Source organism: Labrus mixtus, chromosome 15 (genome assembly GCF_963584025.1).
Source record: "Labrus mixtus chromosome 15, fLabMix1.1, whole genome shotgun sequence".
Lineage (NCBI taxonomy): Eukaryota > Metazoa > Chordata > Actinopteri > Labriformes > Labridae > Labrus > Labrus mixtus.
Genome location: NC_083626.1, coordinates 21,801,690 through 21,826,215, shown reverse-complemented (window position 1 = coordinate 21,826,215; position 24,526 = coordinate 21,801,690). Strand labels below are relative to the sequence as shown.

The following is a 24,526-nucleotide window of genomic DNA, read 5'->3' as shown; positions in this document are numbered from 1 at the left end:
AACCTTTCAGTGCCTTGAAGAAAAAAAGCCTGTTTACTAAATTCCCTGATGAGACACTATATATAGTATTTATAAACCGTATAAAAAAAATCAATGAAACTACATCCCCCTGAAATTAAAGCCAAAAGATATAGGGCTCCCCCTACTGACTGTTTGCAGTATAGGTCATAAACCCCACCTCCTTCATGTTAACAGATTGGATATGTCAAACTTCAGCAGTGATAGTTTGTTATCACTACAGATTACACATACATTATGTATATATTTATAATTAAGCTATAACAGGAAACAATAAAAAAAAAAGGGTGTAATTTGTTTCACATCATGTAACTGTTCTCACTCATGTGTTTGTCTCATAGTCGATGAAAGGTTGCCATATTGAAGAAAGTACATGTACCCTTCCTCTCATTGTAGGTGCTTCAATACATCTTTCTTTAAAGTAAAGTGAGCTGGCGGGGGTTTCTGTTTCCGACTCCAGCAAAATGTATCTTCATGCTAAAGTTGTCACAAATGGCGTCGTAGTGTTTGGGTTGTTGGGAGACCTCCGCAGCAGCTGGTTTCACTCTTAACGATGCTAGAACTGAGTCTGCTTCTTTCTGTAAAATCTCTGACGAAGTTTGAAGTTTGAAATATCTCCAGTAGAAAGTCCAGTAAGAAATGATTCTCAGGCAGCTTCAGAACACGTGTGCTTACTCAGGCCGGCCCCTGTCCGCACCCATCACAAGATTACAGTGTTTGATGGGCGTAGCCTCTGTAACACTTTGAACTGCCAAGGGTTCATTTAACAGAGAACTTTGGTTTTAATGATCTATTTGCTGCAGAACAGAGCGATTCACGATTCACAGCTCTGTTGACAAAATGCAGCTCCTGTGGTGTTCTTTATCAGATTAGCAGAGCAGAGGAGGAATGGTGAGAGAGGTAAAGTAATTAAACTTTCCACGGCTGGAGTGTCCACTTCAATCTGTTGTGCTGTGGACTGTACCGGCCTGAGGGATCTTTGACACTTGTCAGGAAGTTAATTATATGTCTGCGGCTTCACTTGCCGATCTTTTCTGCGCGTGTCTTGGCTCCAAATGATGTCACCGTCGCAATATGTCAGGGCCCGTTGCAGGGTATTACAGCTTCAAAAATTTGTACCGCAGAAGGAGAAGGAGACGCGTCGTCCATATTTATATAAAGTCAGGATGTGATCAGCCCTGTGTTCTCTTTGTGTGCTGAAGCTGGTGTCTGGCGGAGGCTGATAGCAGCAGTTATGATCAATACAGTTTGAAATAACGGATCACGCCACATGACGGATGTGGCTTTCGATGGTTATCAACCCACTTTAACACTTTCTGCTAAAGCGCGGCCATTTGTTTAAGGGAACCAGGAAACAAACGCTGTCGGGCTGAGTTTAGTCTGCAGTGGCCCCGGCCGCATTATGAGGGAGATTAGCAGGATAATCATCACATCTCATAGGGGACGGGGGTAAGTAATGGAGGGCTACTTATCATGGCCAGAGTAGCGCAGGGAGGCAATCAACCCCAGCTGGAGCGTGACACCTCGAGGAGACAGGCCAGTCTATAGATAACAGTGTCACATCTACTCAGTGTAAATACACGAGCTGATGCTGGGAGGAATTCAAATTTAAAGCAGGGAAAGTTCTCAACACTTTTCCTCCTCATGTTTATGTTAAAAAAAAAAAAAAAAAAAGTGAATCCAAACGCTAATCACAATAATGCAGAGTAAGCAGGCGTAATTCCCCCTGTCATAGATAAACCAGCTTGTTTTCTGTATGAGTCGTTGTATTCTCACCACGTCTACTGTGCTGAACACATGGCAGTAGTGGTGGCTGGTCTGCAGGTCCTTGGTGATGTAAGCAAACGTGCACAAGTCCTCTGGGTCCTGGGCCGCACACGATATGTTTCGGATCTCGTGCTCTGCAATGATGTTCTGCACAGAAGAAGAGAGGCAGCGTGAGGATCCAAACGGGGACTATACTGGCTGCAATGTTTGTCGTTTGATTGTGTTATTACAACAATTTACAACAATGACAGGAGACAGGCGGTAAAGAGAAGACACTGAAGCTTGAGTCACAGCTGCAGCAGGAAAGGGAAGGAATGCAAAGTAGTAGCAGAATGAGCTTCCAAGGCAACCATTCAAAAGGTTGTTTTTGTTAACATTGTCAAGATAATGTTAAAAATGAGAAAGCTGGATCCCTGTGAGTCTGTGGTCATGAAGTCACTGACCTTATTGGCTGCATCGATGAACTTCACACCCTTGTAGGTTATCGAGAGGACAATGCTGGGGACTTTTCTCATTTGCTCCGTCGACCTCTGGAGGGAAAAAAAGGAAAAACAGGAAGAAAGGACATGAATACATTAAATGTATCTACGTGTTTCATGTCCTGATTTTCTCTGGAGAAGAAACTTGAGGCGTACCCGCATTTTGGCACAGGCATCCTGCGTGGACTCAGTACCCCGGAGATCCTTGATAAGCATGGAACCGAGGTACTAGAACGGAAGAGGAGAGGGACAAAACGCAAGGTTAGGGTACAAGTTAAGTGAATCTGCATTCCGGGTATGTGAGAGGACGAAAGGCATCAATTTACATTGGATTCGTAGGCGCAGGATTCAAAGATGAGCTTCTCAGGCTGATGATGCCAGTTCTGGACCGGAGCGTACGGTGCTGCCAGACTAGGCGGCCGTAGGGTCAGGCGAGGCTCTCGATGCCGTTCGTCGTACCGTTCCTAGAAAAAAAAAAAAAATCACGATTATTACGAAACATATCATCACTGCATCACACTGAGACACGAGGGTGTAAGACACAAATAAAAGAGAACATACGTGTGATCTGTGTCGTTCACTGCGATATCTTTGGGTAACGTCATAGTCGGTTTCTGGCACTTTTTTCCTCCCTGATTCTGCGATTGGCAGCAGAGGGTCCATCGAACGACCGGAGTAGGACTCCATCTGACTGAGAGGGGACGAGGACTGGGATCCAGGAAGGTCTTGGCACTGGAGAGACAGAGTTTGATAAAGTCAGTAGTGAGAAATCAGTAAAATTTGTGTTCAGAAGAAAGAAAACTGAGGAACTCAGAAAGCTGTCAGTGAAACAAACTCACCCTGATTTGAGACAATCGAGGAGGCTTCACTGGAGGCTCCTCATACGGTCTTTCCGCTAATGAGGCAATGATGCGTTTCCTGTGACCAAGTAGGGAGATCTTTAGCACCTAAAGGAGAGAGAGGAGGGAGAAAATTATCTGGGGAGCACATGGAGCAGCATTTCAGGAAGCAGAAGTGACGAGAATCATCAGACGGCGACGCTGCTGCTTTGTAAGTAACGTGATGAGCTTTGAAGTCCGTAACCCAAAAAGTGAGACTCTACTGTCTCATTAAAAAAAAAAACTTTCAGAAGTTTGTTCGACTTACAAAAACTTATTTATAGGCTGCATTATTCAGGTTCAGCTCTATTATTTCATAACTAAAGTTTGGCATATTTGCCTTCACAGTTTGAGAATCCCGTTTCCCCAAACCAAAACTAAACTACAAAACTTCCCCCCCCCCCCCCCGAGTTTTCCTTTTACACTCTGTGAAACTAATTTCACCCTCTGATACTCCCTTTAGTCTTGTGTCACCGTGACTCACATTGACAATCTCCAGCTCCCACAGGTTTTTGACACAGTCCAGAGAGCGGTATCCGCTGGCCAGGAAGTTGTGCAAGTACTCGTGCAGGCCCAGATTCTCCAGCCAAGAGGAGAGGGAGCTGCTGCCGTCACAGCCCAGAGCTTTCACCTGTAAAAACACAAAACCAGGCACCGATGCTTTGAAGGCTTTAAGATGACATCTGGGGCATATATGTCTTTTTTTTTTTTTTACACAAATTCCTTTCTGACTTTTGGAGGCAACCTTGCTTCGATAAGCAAATCAAGGTTTGTTGACTGATACATAACTTAATTTCTACTTGAGGTAAAAAAAATAAAAATAAAAAACTGTACAAAAATGAATCCTAATTTTGTTTTCACACAAGCACAAAACCCCTGAAAATTTCACAATTCTTCTGGGTGAACTTGATGTGTGACAGGCTCAAATTTTCATCTTGACTTAAGAAGGGGTTTTTCCTGCAAGCCCCCCCCCAAATTAAAATTTCGGTGTGAAATTGGGGTGAGCAGATGTGTAAACACAGCCGGGAAAATTCAGGTTGAACAAATGTGCAGGGTGATGATGTTCACATAATGCTGCAAATGTTTTGCATGTAATAAAGCAGCTTCATACTCTTTTTGCTCGACATTATGTTCTTTTCCACTCATTGGTCGATACTGTGAATACTTCCAATTACACCAAGCATTGATGTAAAAGCAGAAAACTGTCATTGTTGCTTTGTCCGCCATGGACTTCATGCGGCATCGTTTTTAACGTTACGTCGCCTCCTCCTGAGACATTATGTGCGATGAAACACACACTGTATCAGGTCTCACTTAAGTGGCTTGAGAGTTGAATAAAGTCATCAAGGATTTGTCACCTTGGGCAACGAACGTGCCGCATGCAGGATCTTCTTCCTGTGGCTCGGATCCGTGATCCCGATCTCTCTCAAGTCCTGGTCCTCCATGACATTGCTCCCCTGTAGACGGGAAAAACAAAACAAAGAGGAAAAAAAAAAAGCAACTGAGTATGTTAAATGATAAAAGGCTTCCATTCTAACGGCTATATCACTCTGACGACAGCACTCAAGTCAATTAAATCTCAAAGAATCATTCCAGAGGGAAAAGAACGCGGAGAGGGATTCTAAGCCACGATGAAGCACACTTAGGTAAATATTCATGGTCATAAATCTAATCATAGAAAATATAAAACACAGACTGTATGTATGGTGCCTACTTAAAACAAATCCTCCATTAGAGGAGCTTTATGCTGCAGGCTCGGTATTGATCATAACAAATGCTACCATTGCAGTAAAAAAGGTCGGTTACTCTTCATGACATCTTCAAGCTCCTCCCACTGACTGTAGCCTGGAGGCCACATCGATAACCCCTTAAATGAGACGTCCCTGTACATGTGAGGGTGTGTGTGTGTGTGTTGGAGGGGGGGTGCTAACAGAGCTGTGTAACCCATCTTTGGTTACACACAGCAGCACCTTTGGGACTGTGTGGCAGGTAATGGATAATAGAGAAAAAGAGCGATGAATCAATGTCAGAATAGCGGAGTGGTCAGCGGTATGAGACGGAGGGGGAGAATACGACACATCGATAGCCGACTGTGAGCGATGGCTGCAGGGGAGACAATCCAAACTCTGTGACATGTCACAGGAAAGACTCTACCTCTGCACTCGCCATCGTTCATTACAAAACGTCCCGTTCGCTGATCTCAAGGTTTCGACTGTCAGAGTAAAGGAGTTACTATGAAGTGATTCCACTCTGGTGACAGACAAGAAGCCAGGGTGAGCGCTGACTTCATCTTTCTGGCCATAAATGCTCGCGATGTAACTTTAAAGTTAAGGTCAGCATCTAAACCTCAGGAACAAATCGTGACATCTCAGGGCACATGTAGCTGACTCTCCAATATCAATCACAAGTTAATCCACACACACACAAACACACACACACGCAGAAGTGTCAGGACAGACGTGGAGCTGTCTGTAGGTCAAACCTAATGGCTTGTTTTTCATTCAGAATTCGTCGATGCAAACGAGGAGCAGAGAGAATGAGCGGAGGGGAGGAGTGAGCCTGTCAGTGATCGGGGGAAAAAAAAACGCAGAGTAATGCTGCTCGTGGAATCACAATGAGCAAGCCTCCGACATGTTGTGTACGACATAGAGAGGGCATGAGATTTTTCTTAAGAGGGTTCAGCTGTTGGCCTGTGGACAATTTGAGAAAGAGAGAAAAGTTTCCGAAAGAAAGACTGAAAAATAGACAGAAAAAAGGAAGACAAGAAAAAACTGTCACAAGGAAAGAAAGAAAGAAAAGAAAGACAGAAGACGGAGAGAAAAAAAGAAAGAGAAAAACAGGAGAAAGAACGAAAGAAACTAACAAAAAAAGACAAAAACAGAGGACAGGAATAACAAGAGAAAGAAAGAAAGACAAAGGAGAATAAAAGAAAGAAAGAAAGAAAAAAGAAAGAAAGACAGAAAGTGAAATGGATTAAGAGAAAAAAACATATTACGAAAAGAAAAGAAAAGAAAGTAGGACAAAGTCACAAAAAAAACCACAAGACGGACAGAAATGAAGAGACAGACAGAAAGGTTAAGAATGACTGACAGAAAGACACAAACTCAGAGACAGGAGAACAGAAAGACAGACAGCAGACAAACACACACACACACGGATTTAAAAAAAAAAAAGTGAAGACCAAAGAGTGCATGAAATGTCTCAGGAAGTGTTGTGGCTCCTTAATGTGATGGGGAAGTGGCTCCTGCTGTAGCTGGCGCTCATACTGAGCATCATGACTCACCTCTTTTATTCCTTAATACTCTGCACTAAACTGACAGCATAGAGCCCATTATCTGTGAGCAGCTACACGCTGATCGCTGCCTCTCCAGCGGAGGATAAAACTATTCGGAGAGCTGGATGGATAATAGCACTTTCACAGTGCATGGATCATTGCATTACTGTCCCTCTGGAGATGAGCTGATAGATGGCTCTGTGGGGAGAAGTAGAGCTCCAGCACACTCCATCCACACTCTTTGCTCACATTTTAAAGAGCGTCTTCAAACACTCGCCCTCCTAAGTAATGCAGATGTGCACTCTAATGCAGCTGTTTCCTCTCTTACTGCATTAGGTCGAGGTGCAGGGCTCAGGTTTACTTTATTCGTACCTGTAGGTAGATGTGTTTGGCAGCCAGCCAGACGACGACGACGACGACGACATCATTATGACACACAATTACAAAACAGATGTTCCATGAAACAACACATTAGAGAGAAAGAAATCTATTTTTAACATGATGACAAACCTGAAGAATGATAAAAGTGCTCATGGTTTCTCAAATCAGGGAAACTAAGACAAAGAAATACCAATAAAATCTTTTTTTTTTTTTAAATCACTCTAATTAATAACTTCTTCAAATAAAGCCTTCAAGTTGAAGACAAAGATAAAATCGATATGTATGTGCCCTATATGACAAAATGAATAAACTGTGGTCGCTGATGGCGCATTGTATGGAGGCTATAGTCTTCCAAGCAGGCGGCCCAGGTTCGAACCCCGACTGTGGCTCCTTTCCCGCGAGACATTCCATTTTTATGTCTGAAGTTATCATTTTAATCTATTAAGAACACATGATATACAGTTTATGATATTTGCATATTTTTTTTTAAACAGCAGATGCTCAGAGTCCTCCCCGTCCAAAAATGTCGATCATCTGTAATATGTCTTTAAGAAAAGGTCTACAGGGCCACAGGAGTGACATAAACGCTGAAATCATTATTCCATACATCAATCAGTTGAATCAGCGGACTCAGTCACAATCAATCACCAAACATTTAAATAATTGATTTTCTGTTAAATCTACATTTTTAAAGCTAGGCAAACAATCCATGTGTTACCTGATAGCTCTGTTTCTTTGTATATCAAACTTTCTTTTTGGACTGTTAAACTATTACACTATAAGATATGCTGTTAAAATGTCAGAACAGATCAACACCCTCCAGAAACCTGCCGCCCCCTGAACCCACCAACACTTAATGCCTCCACTACCCCAGAATCATCAATAAAGTCCTGAAGCATACAGTCCAGTCAGAGGTGGATTTTTATTAACGGGAAGAATTTGTTACACTAATCTGCACGTGATTACAACGAGAACCTCTCAGTACATTTGCACGTTTAAAGGGTTTCATCAAAGTGTCACTAGGCGCTGAAACCAATCAGAGCAATAAAAGACGTGATGAAGCAGTCAGGTAGGCGGCTAGTCCCAACATCCAATTCATAATGTTTCTTGTTCAACATGCTCTGTTTTGCACGACATCATTTATCAGCCATCGATTCAAAGCTTGGTCAGGTGTCTAGGCTCTTTTTATACTGGTGCAGACTAAAAAAAAGAAAACAACCTAAGTGGCAGCCATCTTTGTTTTAAATCAATGCCTTTGGGAGGATACATGAGATGAAGAGTATTTTTTGGTTATTGGCCAGTTAGGATGAAAGTCTGCGGCAATGTGTTTTCATTATTAGAAAACGGTTCATAGAAATTGATGACATTTTGCTGCATGAACTTATCTGTACTGGATGCCAAGATTTCACATTTGAACCCTCATGAAGCAAAAAAAGGAAAAGGGCTACGAGTCCTTGAATGGTAGTCAGCCAGAGTCAATAAATAATCCATCACCTGCAGCATAAATTAAAATTTACAACTGCTGCTTACTGATTAGCCACAAAAAGTCTGAGAAAACATTAAAAAAAACTTGAGAAACGTGGCGTGACAACTCTGTGGGGAAATGTGGTACGACTTCTTCCTCATCACCGGCTCAGCAGGCCCAAAAAGTGAGAATTCATCGGTTGGGAAAAAAAAGCTTACTTCAGCACAACACGGGAGGAAAGAATACATCTGGATTAGTGTGAGGTATAGTGGCTTTGTGTCTGTGCTTGTGCGGCCCATCCATCTCCTCTGTCCTCCTGCTCTCTCATTGAAATGCTGCTCTCTCCTCCGGCCCGATCCGGAGAACAGTCACAGCGGTCCCTCTGGTTTCAAACACTCGGAATTCAGACCGGGCCCTCCAACTCGGGCACAGATCACTTATCCCCCACCGTCTAAAGGACAACCAACCAACAGCACCGAAATCTGAGTTTGTCCTCCTAAAGAGGCTGACAAAGGACGCGCAAAAAAAAACAAAAAAAAAAACGGCTTCCAGGAAACAGTGCAAACAAAATGCAGACATGCTCTTTAAATGAACTCGTTAAATCCCTGCACAAATGTTTTTTCAAGGAGATAAATGGACTAATACATCACCACCATTACCACAACAGAAAAATCTATTAATCCATTAGCAATCTTGGAGCTTCTAATGCATGAAGCCATTACTGAATTCCTTATCTGTCCGCAGGCTTTGGTGCCATTGACTCACTTTTGCATTTGTTTAATGGAAGAAAAATAACAACGAGGACAGAAAGTTATAAGAAAGGAGAAACTGATGCAGCGCTGACGCTCAAACAGATGCTGCTCTGCTGATATTTCTCTTTGTCTTGTAAAACTTTTAGAGTAAAGCCATGCTATTGCTGTAAACATGCGCTGAGGCTACTCCGCCAAGTTCTCCTTTAGCCTGCTCCATGAATGCCGGCTACATCAAAATATGTCCCTGCAGACGTCCGACTTTGACACAGTTACCTTGAATACAAACTAACCCGGTGTTTAGCAGCGAGGAGGCAGGACTGTGGTAGACTGTAGACAGAAGTGAACTGTTTAACGTCAGCAGCCATTCCTTGTCAGTACCAGTGAGCGCTGGAGAAACGCATGCCCGCTCCGAGCTTGTTTCACGGGGACATTTGCTCCACGAGTTGATAAAAAGCATCTAATTGGTTTCAGAGGTAGGCTTGCCTCCGCTCCGGTGCTTGGACACCATACAATCAGTGCTGTTATTGATCCGTTTCTAAAGCGAGCCTGCAGGATAGACAGGAGATCACAGCGGTCGGAGTAAACACTGTTTCATTAGGGGTCTGCTGCTCATTGGCTCCGGTTGTTTCTAAAGGATTGTTTTTCAAAGCCTTTCATGCGCACGAGAAGATTCAAAGGATCTCATCGGAGAGCCACTGGCACAATTTGCTGCTCCGTTATTGCTCAATTTTCAAATTTGATTTATGAAAAGTAACAGAACTCATAAAACACAACAACAGGATGGTCCATAAACTGAGGTGAAATCAGGAAAAACACTAAAATAAAAGTTTTCCAGAAGTGATTTAATAATGGTCACTGAGTCTGCTGACCGGATTTCCTCAGGCAGCTCGTTTCAGAGCTTCAGGGCTTTGACTGTAAATGCCTCAGGAACACCTTCAAGACCTTTGTCCGGGGATCTCAGGCTGTGTACTGGCTCATAGTAGAGCTGCTCGATAATGGAAAAAATCCTAATATTTTCCATTGATACTGAGATCGCAATTATTAAACACGATAAGTGAAAAAATGGAAGTGAAGTGAAAATAATATACATTTTAATAATAATAATAATAATAATATACACACAAAACAAGCACAACAAGTCGTGCGCCACAGTTATCATTTAATCTCGATTAGCTTGCGTTCATGACTGTGGGAAGCCAAAATCGTACTTGAAATGTAAACCGGATTAATTGCCCAGCCCTAACTCATATGTCACCAGGAGGTCAGATATGATACATGGAGAGAGGTCAGGAATAGCCTTAAAGGTCAGCAGTGAGATCATAAGTTGGGGGTTATGTGGTCACTTTTCTCGTTGCTTGTTAAGAAAGACTGGCAGCCGAGTTCTGTACAATCCGGAGCTGATTCATAGAGTTTTGGTTGAAGCAAGGGATGAGGCCGTTAGAGACGTGAGGAGATGAAGGCATGTGAAATGGTCTCAGCGTAATTATATTTAAGGACGTCTCATATTCTTTTTTTTACTACATATATAGAACACTTGATGGCTCAATGAATCTATGCCTCAAAGCTGGAAATGAAAAAAAGAAAAAAAGATCCGTCTGGTATCACAGTGCCTGTTAAGACTCGGCTGCACCAGAGCACATCCAACACATTTAGAAAAGTCTCACAGAGGCGAGGTGACTCAGAGGGTAATTCTCTTTTTCCAATTGAGACCAAACTGTGATTTCTGTAACCAGAAAAAGGGTCAACACTGACTGAGGGGAAGGACACACTGTTTAAATGCTACAGCTCTTTTTTCTTTTCTTTTTTGTTTAAATCCTCCACAGACTTCAGGAGGCCAGGTGGGCTCTAAGCTGTGTTTAAAGATAGATTCTTTTTTTTTATTCCACCAGCTTCCTGCTTTGAAAAGAAGAAGACTGAGGGCTGAGGAAGAAGAGTGTGAAAGACTAAAAAGACGGCAGGAAGATTAAACCCTGAGAGTAACTTCAGCGGCTTAATGGTGGAGTTAAACATGGCTGTTGATGGCACTGGATGAGAGAGAGGGAGAGAGAGAGGGAGAGAGAGAGAGAGAGAGGGAGAGAGAGAGGGAGGCAGATACTGTAAGTGGAGGATTTTTCTTTTCTCAAATTATGCAGAGTAGATTAAAGATTATTATTGGATGTATTCTGAAATAAGTCTGACACAGACAGCTACTACAGCTCCAGGATAAGGGCGTGACATTTTACAGATTTATATTTAATTGCTATAAACGACAATAACCCGTGATTGATGTAAAGACATGGATTGAAGAATAGCTTGATTTGTTAACCTCCCACATGTTTACACTGTGGACTTCATTCTGATCTTTTCTCTGGGGGGGGGGGGAGGTTGGGCTCGGCGTGCGCCTCCTCCTGTCACGATTTTTGAAGTAGTTTCGCTTGATTTAAAATATTCTCGAGCCTGTGCAGTGTTTGAAGCTTTAAACACTGCTTTCACCTCGAGCAACGTGTTATCTTCCCGAGCAGACAGAAAACATCTGTCGGCTCATGAAAACACCTTTGAAGATACAACCTGCTGCTGGAGAGCACGTCCGGAAAAACATGTCCCGTCCACCCCCCCCCCCGTAAGGTTTTACGTGGGCTTCACTTTGGGACTGAATTACAGAGCACGTCTGACATTGTGTCTTGTAAATCAAAGTGACACTGCCAGCTACACGGCTTAGTTTGCATGTGAAACACTGAAGACGTGTCAGGAGGTCACACATTTGAGCTCTGGTTTCCTGATGATCAATGTGCAGGGGTAAGAAAGCCCCTGTGAGGAATTTGAAGTTTGTGTTGATTGGGGCGCCCCCTGTGGACAAAGCGGTGTAATACACTATGAGACGCAATATTGTCCCATTGGGGAAGTTTCACTTCAAGTGCTGCAGACATTTACTGTAGCTGGGACCTCTTATCACTCTGCTGATCTTGCGCTGTACATGAGTAAGTCGAGCTTTCTTTCTTTCTTTAAACAAATCAGATGTATCACTCTTTGCTGCAAACAATGTAAACAAAGGCTGTTTCACTTCGTCTGACACCCTGCAGCAGTGGTTACAGGCATTAAAAATAAAGACATCAAAATGATCATCAATCTCCTCACTGTTGGTCTTGTTTGCATTTGTAGGTCAAATAAAAGCATCAATATTCATTTTTGTTTGCTTTACTACCAGCTGAAAAGTCCTCGCTCAAGAGCTTTAATTATTTAGAGTCCAGAAGTAAATAGCATGTCTTCAAAAGGGTCACAGCTCAAGGACAAAATGCGGTCCTTGCGGAGCTTAGAAATCCAAACGCCCTCCGCCAGGGACGTGTCCAGAGGGGTGTCCAGAGGGGTGTCCAGAGGGCCATGGCAATTTTTCTTCACATGACTGAAGTAAACCAAAAAGTTCTTAGATGTATCGGTGACGTACTGATGACCAGTACAACGAGGACCGTAGGCTTCTGTACACGTGGGGCCTGCTCTAACAACTGAGCTAAACCAAAGCCACAAATTGGTTCTTTCTTTTGAGATGATTTTTTTTTTGTACGGTTTGAAAATGTACGAGCAGAACTCAGAATCATTTAAATGATTGGTGTTGTGTAAGGCCTTTTGGGTTGGGTCTAGTTGGGCTTGAAACCTGATTATGACCACCATTCAAAATGTGGTGTATAGGAACCTATGAGGACAAACGTGATTGTGTTGAAAGTAGCTGGCAGCTTTAAAAACTGATATGTGATTGGTAAGAATCACATTAAGCTCGATGCTTGGGTGACATGAAAAGCAGATTGTGTCAAAGAAAAAAAAGCGTGTGATGTGCCTGATCCAAAAGGAAAAAAGTTTCCACCTTGACCCGTAAATGGCCGTTTCATTTCCACCCCGCCCACTAGCTCAGCCTACCAGCTGGGTCCCATGGTCCTTTTCCTCCATCAGTCTTCATTACTGACACGAGCAACAGAGCCAACTCATAGTGGCGTCGCACACTGTGGGCTCTATAAACGTGTCAGCTTGGCAATAGCATCCCATTGCTCACTTAGCGCTCCTCCACTCTGGCCGAGCATCAGCTGCTTCTCAGGCAGCCGTGCCCCCTGACTGTAAGTCTGAGCCGGAGACAGACTGTCTGAGAGTGCAACATACACCTGATTCAACATGCAGCCAACCGGACCCAATGGTATCAAAGTGGCTGTAAACAGACAGCTCAGGTGAAACTGTATAGTATCGAGCAAATATCAATGAAATGCTCAGCCCAAGAATGTGTCACCAAAAAGAGAGGAAAGGCAAAGTGTGTGATGTAAAGGGTGATATTTAATCATGTGCTGGGTCAACACACAATAAACAGTTCCGGTAACTCAATGTTGTAGCTGCTGATAAAGTGGGGAGGATTGTTACAGGATTTCAGCTAATTGAACCTCAGAAGCAGCTAATGGGATCATCTCACTGCTAATGGAGGCTGGCGCCAATTGGATTAATGCACAAAGACACAAACTGGAGTTAAGTAGGAGTAAAAGCGGGAAGTAGGAGAAGAAAAAAAAAAGAGAAGAGTGAGGAACTCAAAGAGCATTAAGTTCAATTAAAGTCACTTTGTACAAAACAGAAAAGGAGGAACTCACCATGTAGTGCAGGTCGTCGAAACCATTCAGGAGCAGTTTGCTCTCGTACTGAGGAAGCCCCACGTGCTCCAGCCAGTCCCCCACAGGCTGTTCCAGCAGCCGGCCCGCAGCACCTGCCGACAGGGGGAAACGTTTCAGGAGGGAGAAGCCTTTGAGTCGGTAGCAGCGGCACTCTGAGGAGGAGACGTGGCATTGCCACATCATTCTCGGCCAGCAGAGCCGAGCGCACCAGCAGCAGGATGGCGAGGGAGACAGTGTCCTGTGTGGACAGGGCGTCAGCTCCCGCAGGGCAGCGGGGGCCGAACCACAATCACCCAAGATGAATTCAGGCACCCCTGAGATCTCAGGGGTGAAGGAGATAACACAGGGGGGTCGGAGCTGGTCTGACACCAGCTTCACAGATTCTAGCTGTGACGGTCAGTCAGAAACATCTGCAGGTTTTCAGGAGGTAGCATTTTCTGTCCAAAAACAAAAGCTTGCAGCTTCTATTCTCGAGGAGTAAGGGAGGAGAGCAGCAGGTCATGACAGGAGAAGAAACCGTCCAGAGAAGTACACCTGTGTCTGCCAGAGTGCAAAGTTCTTTGCGAAGTTGAAGTAAAGAGCCCAGAGACAGTTAATTAGCAAACATTGATAGACCACACTTTCTCATCACATAATCCACCACGCGCAGCCCAGACGGACCCCGGCCTGAGAATGACGCCGTTGGAAAAGCTGCAGGACAGACAGGAACCTGCGACACGCTGTCACCAGCTGAGATTGATTGAGGAAAAAAGCTTCAGTGACAGCTGTCAGCAGCCGAGCAGAGAGGAGCCTAACCGCTACAAGGACAAACACTCTACTCCACTCCAAACGTAAAAACATTACTGGTATGTTTTAACATACTCCCAAAGTGCATACTGAATATTTCCATGGTGGGAAACACTTATTACACACCAGGTTCCTTTAGTTTATTTCTATCTGAAGCAGCATCTCAGTCACAGTAAAAAGTTAACGGAGTAGAACAAGTGTCTGCTCATAAGACAGAACAACGAATCCAATATTTTTTTTGTTTTGGTCAAGGATTAAATACAGCTGACAACTCACCAGAACATAGAGACATGTTAACATTACATTCTATTAATATGTAAATGCACATCGTAAAGCCTTTTTTTTCTCCCTGCAGTCGCGCTCATCATCTTTCCTGCCAAAAGCAATCCTCTTTTAGAAAAGCTTCCCCCGTCAAAAGTCCCATTTCGGACACTCCAGAAGCTTGCAAATGTGTCAAGAAGGAAAAATAAAATTCAGTCAAGCATCCAATCAGCAGCTTCAAAGAGCACTTTAATAAAATCTGTCCCCCTGAATGAACTCTCCTGCAGACAAAGTGCTGAAACTGTCTCTCACAAGGCTGTGGGATGCGTCCAGCAGCAGCAGCAGCAGCAGCAGCAGCAGCAGTCCACTCTTGGCAGATCCCTCACATGCTAAAGGTAGCGTCCTTCCATTGTCCTGGCTGTTCACAATTCTGCCGTCTATGCCTCTCTCCTCCTTTACCCCCTCTCTCTCTCTCTCTCTCTCCTCACTGCATGCTTCTCCCTCCTCCCTCCCTCCCTCCCTCCCTCCATCTCTCCCTCGCTCACTGCAGGTGGCAGCTCTTTGTCAGCGCCTGCTACAGACGTCACCTCACACCCCTTATTACTCTGAGCGTTTTAGCTATGAGCTTCTACAGCTTCTGTATATCAGTCTAGTTAGGTTTCCTCCACCCTCCCTCCTCCTCCTCCTCCTCCTCCTCCTCATCCCTCTCACTCTGATGTATAAGTCAATCAGTTGAGAGGAGAAAAGTAGAAGAGACTGCAGGCACTGAGCCAATCAGCTGCTCTCCAGTTAACACCGCAAGGAGGCAAACGCTGGACTGAATCAGAGAGGGGATATAAAAAAAAAAAAAGATGTCCTTTGACGATCACCTGACAGCTTTATTGAGGCTGTATGTAACACCATGGCTCACATGTACAGAATAAAGAGGAGTGGATTCAGACTTCAAGCAGAAAGCCTGAGATTGGCGCTCTAACTTCTTTACTGCAGTGGTCTCAGCTTTCCACAAGTCACCGAAGCAACACGAGCTCATCCCCTGACATGCGTAGCGGTTAATATTTAAACGGCTCACTCCAGTGCGGGGCATAAGAAACAAGAGAGCGAGAACACAAAAAAAAGACAGAAAACTGTGTGAGAACGCATGGTGAACTCACTGCATTAAACGTATTTGAATGTGGACGAGGCAAGGGTGCAAACTGGAGGTGAATGTTGAATAATGAGAGCTGATTTTTTTTTTTTTTTTTTTTTTTGAGTTGCCGCTACAGTCACCGGGCGCCATCCATCAACCCTGACGACAGGCTTTTGACAAGCGTAGAGAATAACAGGAGAGGAGGTACAGAATGCTTAACACAACAAAGTTATAAGACAGAGCCAAAAGCTAGAGGTCTCAAACGTGTGTCTCTGTCGCTTGGTGTTAAAACTCAAAATAAGAGTGCAACATTGGAGACGTTAATTATAATACTGATCTGAAAAAATATCGAAAAATAGTGCCAAGATCTACAACAACAACAAAAAAAAAAATCACATTTTGTACTTTTTCTCTTAAACCGTTCAGCCAACAGTGATGCGTGATTATCCAATTTCATCAAAAAAAAATGAAGAGAATAAAAAGATAGTGAGGAGACTATACCTGGTGTAGCATACTGCTGATCTCTGGAGAAATCGATGCCAGCGCCAATCAGCGTCATGATCTTCTCGATCTGTGGACGGGGGAGCAGAAGAAAGAGATAAGAACCAGCAGAAGCCGTAAGAAGTCGCCTCCACCTCTCACCAGTAGAAAAAAAAACACAGAGAGAGAGAGAAATGCCCCCGCACCTTAGATCACAAACAACCCGAGTGTTACACCAACCCCTCCAAAGTAAAAAGGCAGTATACGGTTCCTTTAGTGAGAGAACAGTTACAGTAGTTTTATGAAGACACAAAAATGAATGTGCATTTTAAGGAACTGCACAACAGTTGACTGATTTCATATCTCATACATGACCACAGATTTACAGCCGTTGCTATTAGCTACTAGCATTAGCTGATCTGCAGTTATAAACTGTATTGATTTGGAGACACCCAGTCGTACCAAATAATGCAAATGATAGACAGTTTTTTTTTTCAGGAGTAAAGATAGATAAATAATATAAACTGATTTAGACTTTATTCATAAAGTTGTACTTGTTATACTATCTCTACCATGTTTTCTTTCCTAACACTTGTAACACTGCCTTGAGGTTTCATACAAGATAAACACACACAGAAGGTCTGAGGAGGAAGAACAATGACTCAATCAGAAAACATGCGCAACTTCCCCATGTTTCATGCAATTATTTCATGCGTCTCTACATAATGCATGCGTACACTGGCGAGGTCGAGGTCTCCTAGCACAGTCACCGTTACCCACGTGTCGTACACATATTGACATATGCGGTCAGAATAACGTAATTTCATTGTGCTGCAATTATTTGACCTATCACAGCACTATGAAATCTAACCGCATCTTTGGAACAATCCAGTAAGCTTGGTTATTATGAAAAGAAAATGAAAACAGAGAGTGTTGTGTCACACTTGTCCGGTAAAGTCACTCCGTCTCTATCTCTTTGGGGCCTTTTTGCTAATGTTTTATCTAAAAGTTATTGTCTTGCCAATAGATAGAGCGTTTTCTCTAAATGTCAAATTCCAAAAGCTCTTAAGCCCTCAGACAGGTTGTATATCCCCATAAATATAATTATATAAAGGCAATAAAGTGCCTTCAGGAGACTGATTTGTTAGGTTCTCATCATCAGTCGGTGAGTGGATCTTTAGCAGTTACATGGTTTGTAAGTGGAAAAGAAATGTCAGTCAGAGGAGCAGAGACGGAAATCTAACTTTCAAGAAGGATGCATCCATTTAACTGAGCTGCTGTCAGACTGAATTAAAGTAAATGAAAGCTTTTAGACCCTGCTTAGAGGAAGAAATGAATAATCACTGAGATTATATCATTTCAAAAGGGTCTTAGGAAACCTGAAAGGATCCCGTCTACAGGACAGAGCCAAACCCCCAAAAGGATCAGGAGATGTTTAATTGAAGGTGGACGTCTTACGCTGTCAATGGACTTAGATCTTCGTTGTTTTGTGGGGGAAGAAGGCGTCGGTTTCTGCTAAAAGAAGATTCAGGGTTTTTTGCTTTGACTTTTTTCCACGTACCTAGGTGCACTGTGTCAGCTGTTCACCATGTTTAAAGAAGCTCTTTCCTCTAACGTCACACTGAGTACTCATAATGGAAAATGCTGCACTGCTGTGACAAATCATTATCTAATCAGAATTCCTCTATTGATCAGCAACTGAAAAGACAAAGGACACTAAAAGATACTAGAAGATGGCCGAAAGCTAACGTTACCTTTGTCTGATGATATACTGCCTCATGTTCTACCAGATTTTAAACCTTTAAGCTACGTTCTAATAAAGAAGCAGAAAAGAAAAAAGTTGTACATTTGTTCAACCAAAGGTTTGATTTGTTAGATTTTGTGTTTATACAACTTTAACTCTGAAACACATTATGATGTTACGAGAGCTTTACACCCTAAGCTTGACATTAGAAAAAAAGGGTCGCCGTGTGGTCAATTCTCTAAAAAGTGGATCTGAATCTTGACAACTGTAAATAAAAAGGGGGAAAAAAAATCCATGGGCTATGAGAGAGCCTGAGAGCCTGATACTACAAACTGCAGTAAATAAAAAACATCATTGTTATAATACCGACTTCTCTGTTCATCCTCAGGACGCCCGAGGGAAAAAAAAAAATTGAAATTCTATCCAAGGAAGGAAAGGTGCGAGAAGAAGTGTAGCATCATGATGACATTATTTTAGTGATCCATCTGCCCAATGTGAACTGTTGATTAAAACACTGCATATTGACCAGATGGTAGATTAGTCACAAGAGCTTGACAAATAACCTCAGTCTACCAGCGCCACATGTTCTCTATATCAGCCATTGCACAGGAAAGTTGATGGTGAATTGGCAGCGTTTTTTTGCTACCTGAGCAGAGACCTGGATGAGTCAGCAAAAACAGTTGGAGTGTATACGAGAGAGTCTTTGAATGCGTCAGGGGTTTTATTGTACTTAAGGGATAACAGAACTGGATTTATACAAACAGAAATCAAACTCTAACATATTTGGAAGAGGTGTGTAATAAAAAATGTTGTCTTAGAACTTGCAGTTCTGTAATCACATCAAAAGTTTGGAATCTGGTAGTATGTGACTTTGTCCCAAAGTAGAAAACGTCAGTTTCTAAAACCAGGCAGAAGCAGGATAAACAGTTGGATGACGGAGGGAAGGCTGGACTTAAACGTTGCATTGATAAAGGATAACGCTGAATGAGTGGTGTCCTAATTTGGGACCTGGTGTAAGAGGTTACAAGTTTTAAATCTTTCGATATATTTCATGACAAGATGACTATGTGGTACGTTAGCTGTGCTTAACACAAAAACTAACCCTAACCCTAGATATTATGGGAAACCAGCTAGCATAGGAAGGTTCATAATTAACGTACAGACATGAAAGTGAAAGCACAAAATGTCCACCTTTTGCTTTTTACAAACCGTAACAGATTGTCTTGCCACAGAAACAAACTGTAAACACAACATAGACCAGATTAGCTAAATTGTTAGCTTATTTCCACAACCAACAGTTACGAAACATCAGTACCATTTCATTTGGCGTTGTGTTTATTGCAATTCATGTATAATCAAGTCCAGAACGATATGTCTCTATAGGTGAAAAGTGATTCACTACCTTTTCTAGCAAGCTGCTAATAGCTGCTAGCTGCTTTTTGGTGCTGAGCAGACGGTCTGCATTTTGAGAGCTTTCACTTTGAAAACAGGCTTTAATAATATACTTTTACTACCGAGTTGTAGGAGAGATGTGTAAGATTTTTTATTTTTTAAAGCTGCAGCTTCTTTAGTTACTGCAAGTTCGCAATGCTAGGCATCTTTTTTCTCGGCTTTGAATTTATAACAAAAGCTCAGCATGTTCTGTTTATGTCGCTGTCATTATGGCCTAAATTATTATGCCTCCGCAGGATAGAGCCAATTAGTGAGCTGCAGATTAATATCAGTATTAATCAGGGGTCCAATATGTAAAATCAGACACACTGTAGCTCTGTGATAATGAGGACAGGGCAGTGCTACTGCCTCATAAAGAGGCCAAGGTCTGTGCAGTGAAGGGAGGACTGTGGTCCAGAAAGGGGACAATAAGGAGCTGGGATCTCCATCTGACGAGTAATTCAGCTGCCAAGTCATTTCTTTAGCTCTCAGGAGACGAGTCATGCCTATGTTCTTACAACCATTAACACAGCGATGGTTAATCTGTCCTCTGATTGCAGATTCTGCAACCTTTCGGGAACCGTCCTGAAAGCCTCAAAGTGCAGTGTGTACATAGTAAATAAATAACCGTGATAACACACACACACACACGCTCGAAAGGAAAGCCTGTTTAAAGTCAATGCAAGTATGCAAAATGACACCAGGACAAAAACACACAGCTGCATTCAGTCTAGGTGTATCAGCTTCACTTGTCCACTATAATGGAAAAGGGAATACTAGCCGCTCCAATGAGAATTAGAAGCAGCTACCGTGAAAGCCAGGTGTGATATAGTGTTGGAGCTGGGTAAATATATCCTTATCAGGGGACAGGACCCAGCGATTTCCTCAAGGTAAAACTCATCCACAACAACAGAGAGCCTCTGAATTTCATGGTTGAGGACTAAGAAGCTCAGTGCCATAAGAATTGATAGGATGAAGAAAGAGAGGAATGTGTTTGTGTGCAGCGGGATGGAATCAATACAGAGAAGTGAAATGGAGAGGCGTCCATTGTGATAGGAACTCGCTATGAGAGAGGAGATACAATGAGGAGGGGGTCAGAAGCCAGCGGTGAAGGTGGAGGTCAACAGCTGAAGAGCTAGCAGTGATGAGAGACGGTCAGGCTGAGATTAAAGAAACATGAGGCCATTTATCATGCTTCTCACAGCAGGACACCAGCTCCAGGACGACTGGGCAGACAAAAACTTGACTGCTACTTTACAGAAAGTGTTCTTTGATTGTCCGCCTGGAGAATCTCTAACAATACGGATTTTGAAAAGAGGGCTGTGGTGGGAGAGCTAAAGGACGCCTGGCGCAGCTTGTAGAGGGCAAAACAAAAGGTTCCTGCAGAGAGAGAGCGTGCCCAGACCACCGGCCTCAAATGGGCAAGCTGGCACCAAAACAAGGCTTGGATGAAAACTGTGGACGAGTGAATGGCAGCAAGGGGGACACAAGCACACCATCGGCCAACGCGGGTGCCAACATCTCAATGCTAAAGTGGGACAAAGCACTGTCAGCAGCTCCATCAACATCCTCCTGAAATAGCCCAATGTCAAGCTTGTTTTTTTTTTAAGGAACAGTGCAGGCTTCAATGCAACTTCAAAACTTTGCACATTCATCCCCATAAAGGCGTGGAAAATGTGTGTTTTTCTTCCATAAGTTGAGTTTCTTTGCAGAAAGGACAACTCTTATCTCCAATGGCTAAACCAGAGGAACATTAAGTAGTGGCTGCATGTTCCAGCCTCCTGTGGCTTTCCCTGTGTTTCTCCTTGTTGGGATTAGAGAATAGATTTCCCCTGCTGCTTGCATCGGGGGCCGTGACACACACACACCCACATTTCGGTTTGATCTCAGCAGGTCAAAGACATGAGACTTCTCAGTAACAAAAAAAAAATTAAAATGCTAGGCCACTTTTTCTCCTCCCAGAAAATAAAAGCTACTCCAAATCCACGAGGAGAGCAAATACAAAAAGGCAAAAAAAAAAAGAAGAAGAAGAAGAAAGAAAGAAATGCTGCATGAATTGCCCGTAGAGTTTGAAATACCACAGAGGATTAAGTTTTTAAAGAAAATACTCAAAAGTAGACGGTAAAGAGAGAAAGAAGCTGGAGCTTTCTCTCCCACTCTATTGCGCTGTATTTAGCAAATAAAGCAACAAACTTCAATCATCAAACAGGCTTTACATGAAAGATAATAGCCACAGAAACTCTAGAAAGCTTCAATTATTTTCCCATTCAATCCACTCAAGGCAGGTAGAAAAGATTAATGAGCCTCCAGTGGAGCCGCTGCCTGGAAGGGAATCAATACTCACAAAAGCTGGTTTCATAGTGGCTACCGGATCTGCGCAGTGCGAATCGAAAACCAAGTTAAAAGTGAAATGAGGCTGAGGATGGCGGCCCTCTCCTTCTGTCTGCTCTCTCTCCTCCTACTCCTCCTCCTCCTCCTCCTCCTCCTCCCATCTGTAGAGCTCAGTGCACTGCTGGCCCACACAATGTGCCCCCCGGATTGTCATCTTCAGTCTGATCCCAAGGACCACGACGGATCTTGCATTAGCATGCGCTTTACACACCAGCACACACCCCGGCACGTAGAGCACAAAAAACACACACACACACACACACACACACACACACAACCCCGGTCGGAGCGCCTTAAATGGAGAGATGCATAGGCCAAGACCTCATGCAAGTCAAATCTCCTTGTCGTGAAACAAGGAGCAGAGTATCCAAGGATGTGTGTAGCTCATATGAAGAAAAGGAGAAGGTTCGGGGGGGGGGGGGGGGGGGGGTGGTGGTCGATGGAGGGAGACAGGGACGAGGGTGTGTGGGAATATTTAGTGAAGCAGCTTACAAAAAGATGTTTTTTTTTTTTTTTTTTTTAAAAGGGGTTCGTGTGCGTTAGGGGGTGGTTTCGGTAATGTCCTGGGACCTCTTGCCAAAGTGCTGTCACACACATATCAGTAGATGTGACCTGCAGAGATGGCCGCCACAGCCTCTCAGAAAGAGCAGCATCAAAAAAAAAAAAAAAGAAGAAAAAAAGAAAAGAAAACACTGTAGATGGAGAAAGCAGAGGGAGAGTGAATAGAGCAGGGAGTGTTCAGTTTTCAGCAGACACTCCCGGCATCATTAAAGAGAGTGCAGCCTGGGTTACGCCCAATCAAACTTTAACTACTTTGCCCACACACTCCGCTCATTTGTTATGCACTTTACATCGACAGTGTGAATATTTCCATTTCAAGCAAGTGCAGGCTTTATTTCGCTGAAAGGAAAAAGGGGGAGAAGAAAGATCCAGGGCTTCTTTTTTTGTTGGGGTTGTTGCTTTGAGCGCAGAACTCTCCAGCATCTGAATCACTATTCGAGTGAGAAGAAATGAGACTCTGAGTTCATTAATATTAACTAAGGCTTGCTAAATTGGACAAAAGAAATTGCTTTTCAATAGCAATAACAGCTTGAGGATTGCCGTCAGGGAGGCCGGTAACAGCTTCAAATAAACACATCATTTCTATCAGATGAAACAGAAATCCTCATCTGATTTGGACGGAAAGAATCTAAGTTATATGATCATTGCAATGTGAAACATAGAGCGCTCACTGCAACCTGCAGTGGAGCTTACATTTTGTATATTGCAGCTTATAAATTATGGATTTATTCAAGCTGCCGTGTGTGAAGGCGGCTGGCTTCACACAAAAATATAGTCCGTACACACAGTTTGACTCGGTGCACGACGAGAAACCTGCACATGCATGAGATCCACGAGAGGCTCCTCCGCGGGAGAAACATGTTTAACTCTGTTCAGGCATCCTGAGAGAAATAATACATTTTCAAGGTCAGATGGATGCTAGTGTTATTATCCAAAACAATTTCCTTCTGAGGCAGACAGAGTGGAGAGTAAATAAAAATCCACTCCCATGTGATGAATGAATAATTAAGGATGCATTGTGATGCTCTTTGCCAGGAGCCTACTTTCATATTTTAAATAAGCTTTGAGGCATTTAGATGAACTTGAAGTTCACTCGCTAACACATACTGTAGTTGTGCATACAGTAAATGAGCCTGAAGTGAATCTTTTTCTAAGATCCAATAATACAACCTGTTCTCCCGCCACATGGGAGGGCATGTTTGCGCAGGAGGACAGTTGTACCTTCTGTTTCCTCCTCCTCCTCTTAAGCCGTTTTTTTTTCTTTTTCTTTCACAACCAGATCAATTCTCAACCCAATCAGTTCATCTGTGCAGAAACACCGCGGGCAAGCCAACAGAGGATTGTAAGTGGCTGCAGAGGGCTTCATGGATGAGCAGAGATTACCTCTAACCAAGAAAACATCATCATCCTGCTGCTGCTGCTGCGTTAGTCCTGTCACACTCCTAAAGGCTCCATCCCCCAGATACAGTCAGAGGAGGTGAGGGCTGTTCTTTAAAACTGGATAATGAGACTGCACAGCGCCCTGCCTGTGACCACCGAGTCTGAAAGGGGAATTAAAAGATTCAACAACTTCAAATGTTCCCAAACTCTGGCACACTGTTCTGCAGCAGAGGGACGACTATGTCCCAGGAGGGGTGTCAGACACTTCTCTCTGCTTCTCGACCATTATAAGTGAATATTTTGAACCTTTTAAACCTTTAAGATGAGCAGTTCGTGTTGGATCACATTAAAATAAGCTTTCACTTTTTGTTTCGGTACATTTTGGGTTGGTATTTGTCACATTTGTGTTAAAACTAGACAGACGAGGCTAAAAAAGAAAATATTAGTGCGTCAGCATGTTTCAACTAAATTTGCCTTCAGTGATTTGTGCACTCCAGAACTTTCTTTAGATCATGTCTGGTAGAAGGAGTCAAATGAATTTTGCTAAAACGTTGCTAAAGTGCTCATGATGGATTAAGCTGGGTTTTTGTAATATAGCAACAAGTAAAGTCTTTTACCTGCTTTTTGTAAAGTGTCCCGAGATAACACTTCTTATGAATTGGTGATATACAAATAAAGATTGATTGATTGATATTTAGAAATGCCCCACTGGGTTCAAAAATGAAGGAGACAC

The 24,526-nt window shown here is 43.1% G+C and overlaps 1 protein-coding gene across 9 annotated transcripts in view; it reads right to left on the bottom strand.

Annotated features, from left to right (window-relative positions):
* LOC132989730 (ankyrin repeat and SAM domain-containing protein 1A-like) overlaps positions 1 to 24,526 on the bottom strand; it is a 72,522-nt gene that overhangs the window by 6,214 nt on the left and 41,782 nt on the right. For 7 of the 9 annotated variants that reach the window (XM_061057523.1, XM_061057521.1, XM_061057527.1 and 4 more), the window contains 11 exons: positions 17,745 to 17,801; positions 16,308 to 16,377; positions 13,613 to 13,725; positions 4,501 to 4,599; positions 3,627 to 3,773; positions 3,104 to 3,211; positions 2,826 to 2,996; positions 2,591 to 2,728; positions 2,421 to 2,492; positions 2,229 to 2,315; positions 1,795 to 1,932 (listed from right to left, as the gene is read on the bottom strand). In XM_061057523.1, coding sequence (XP_060913506.1) covers positions 1,795 to 1,932; positions 2,229 to 2,315; positions 2,421 to 2,492; positions 2,591 to 2,728; positions 2,826 to 2,996; positions 3,104 to 3,211; positions 3,627 to 3,773; positions 4,501 to 4,599; positions 13,613 to 13,725; positions 16,308 to 16,377; positions 17,745 to 17,801 — 1,200 coding nt within the window. The remainder of the gene's footprint in view (positions 1 to 1,794; positions 1,933 to 2,228; positions 2,316 to 2,420; positions 2,493 to 2,590; positions 2,729 to 2,825; positions 2,997 to 3,103; positions 3,212 to 3,626; positions 3,774 to 4,500; positions 4,600 to 13,612; positions 13,726 to 16,307; positions 16,378 to 17,744; positions 17,802 to 24,526) is intronic. The other 2 variants (XM_061057522.1, XM_061057525.1) reach the window with 2 other exon arrangements.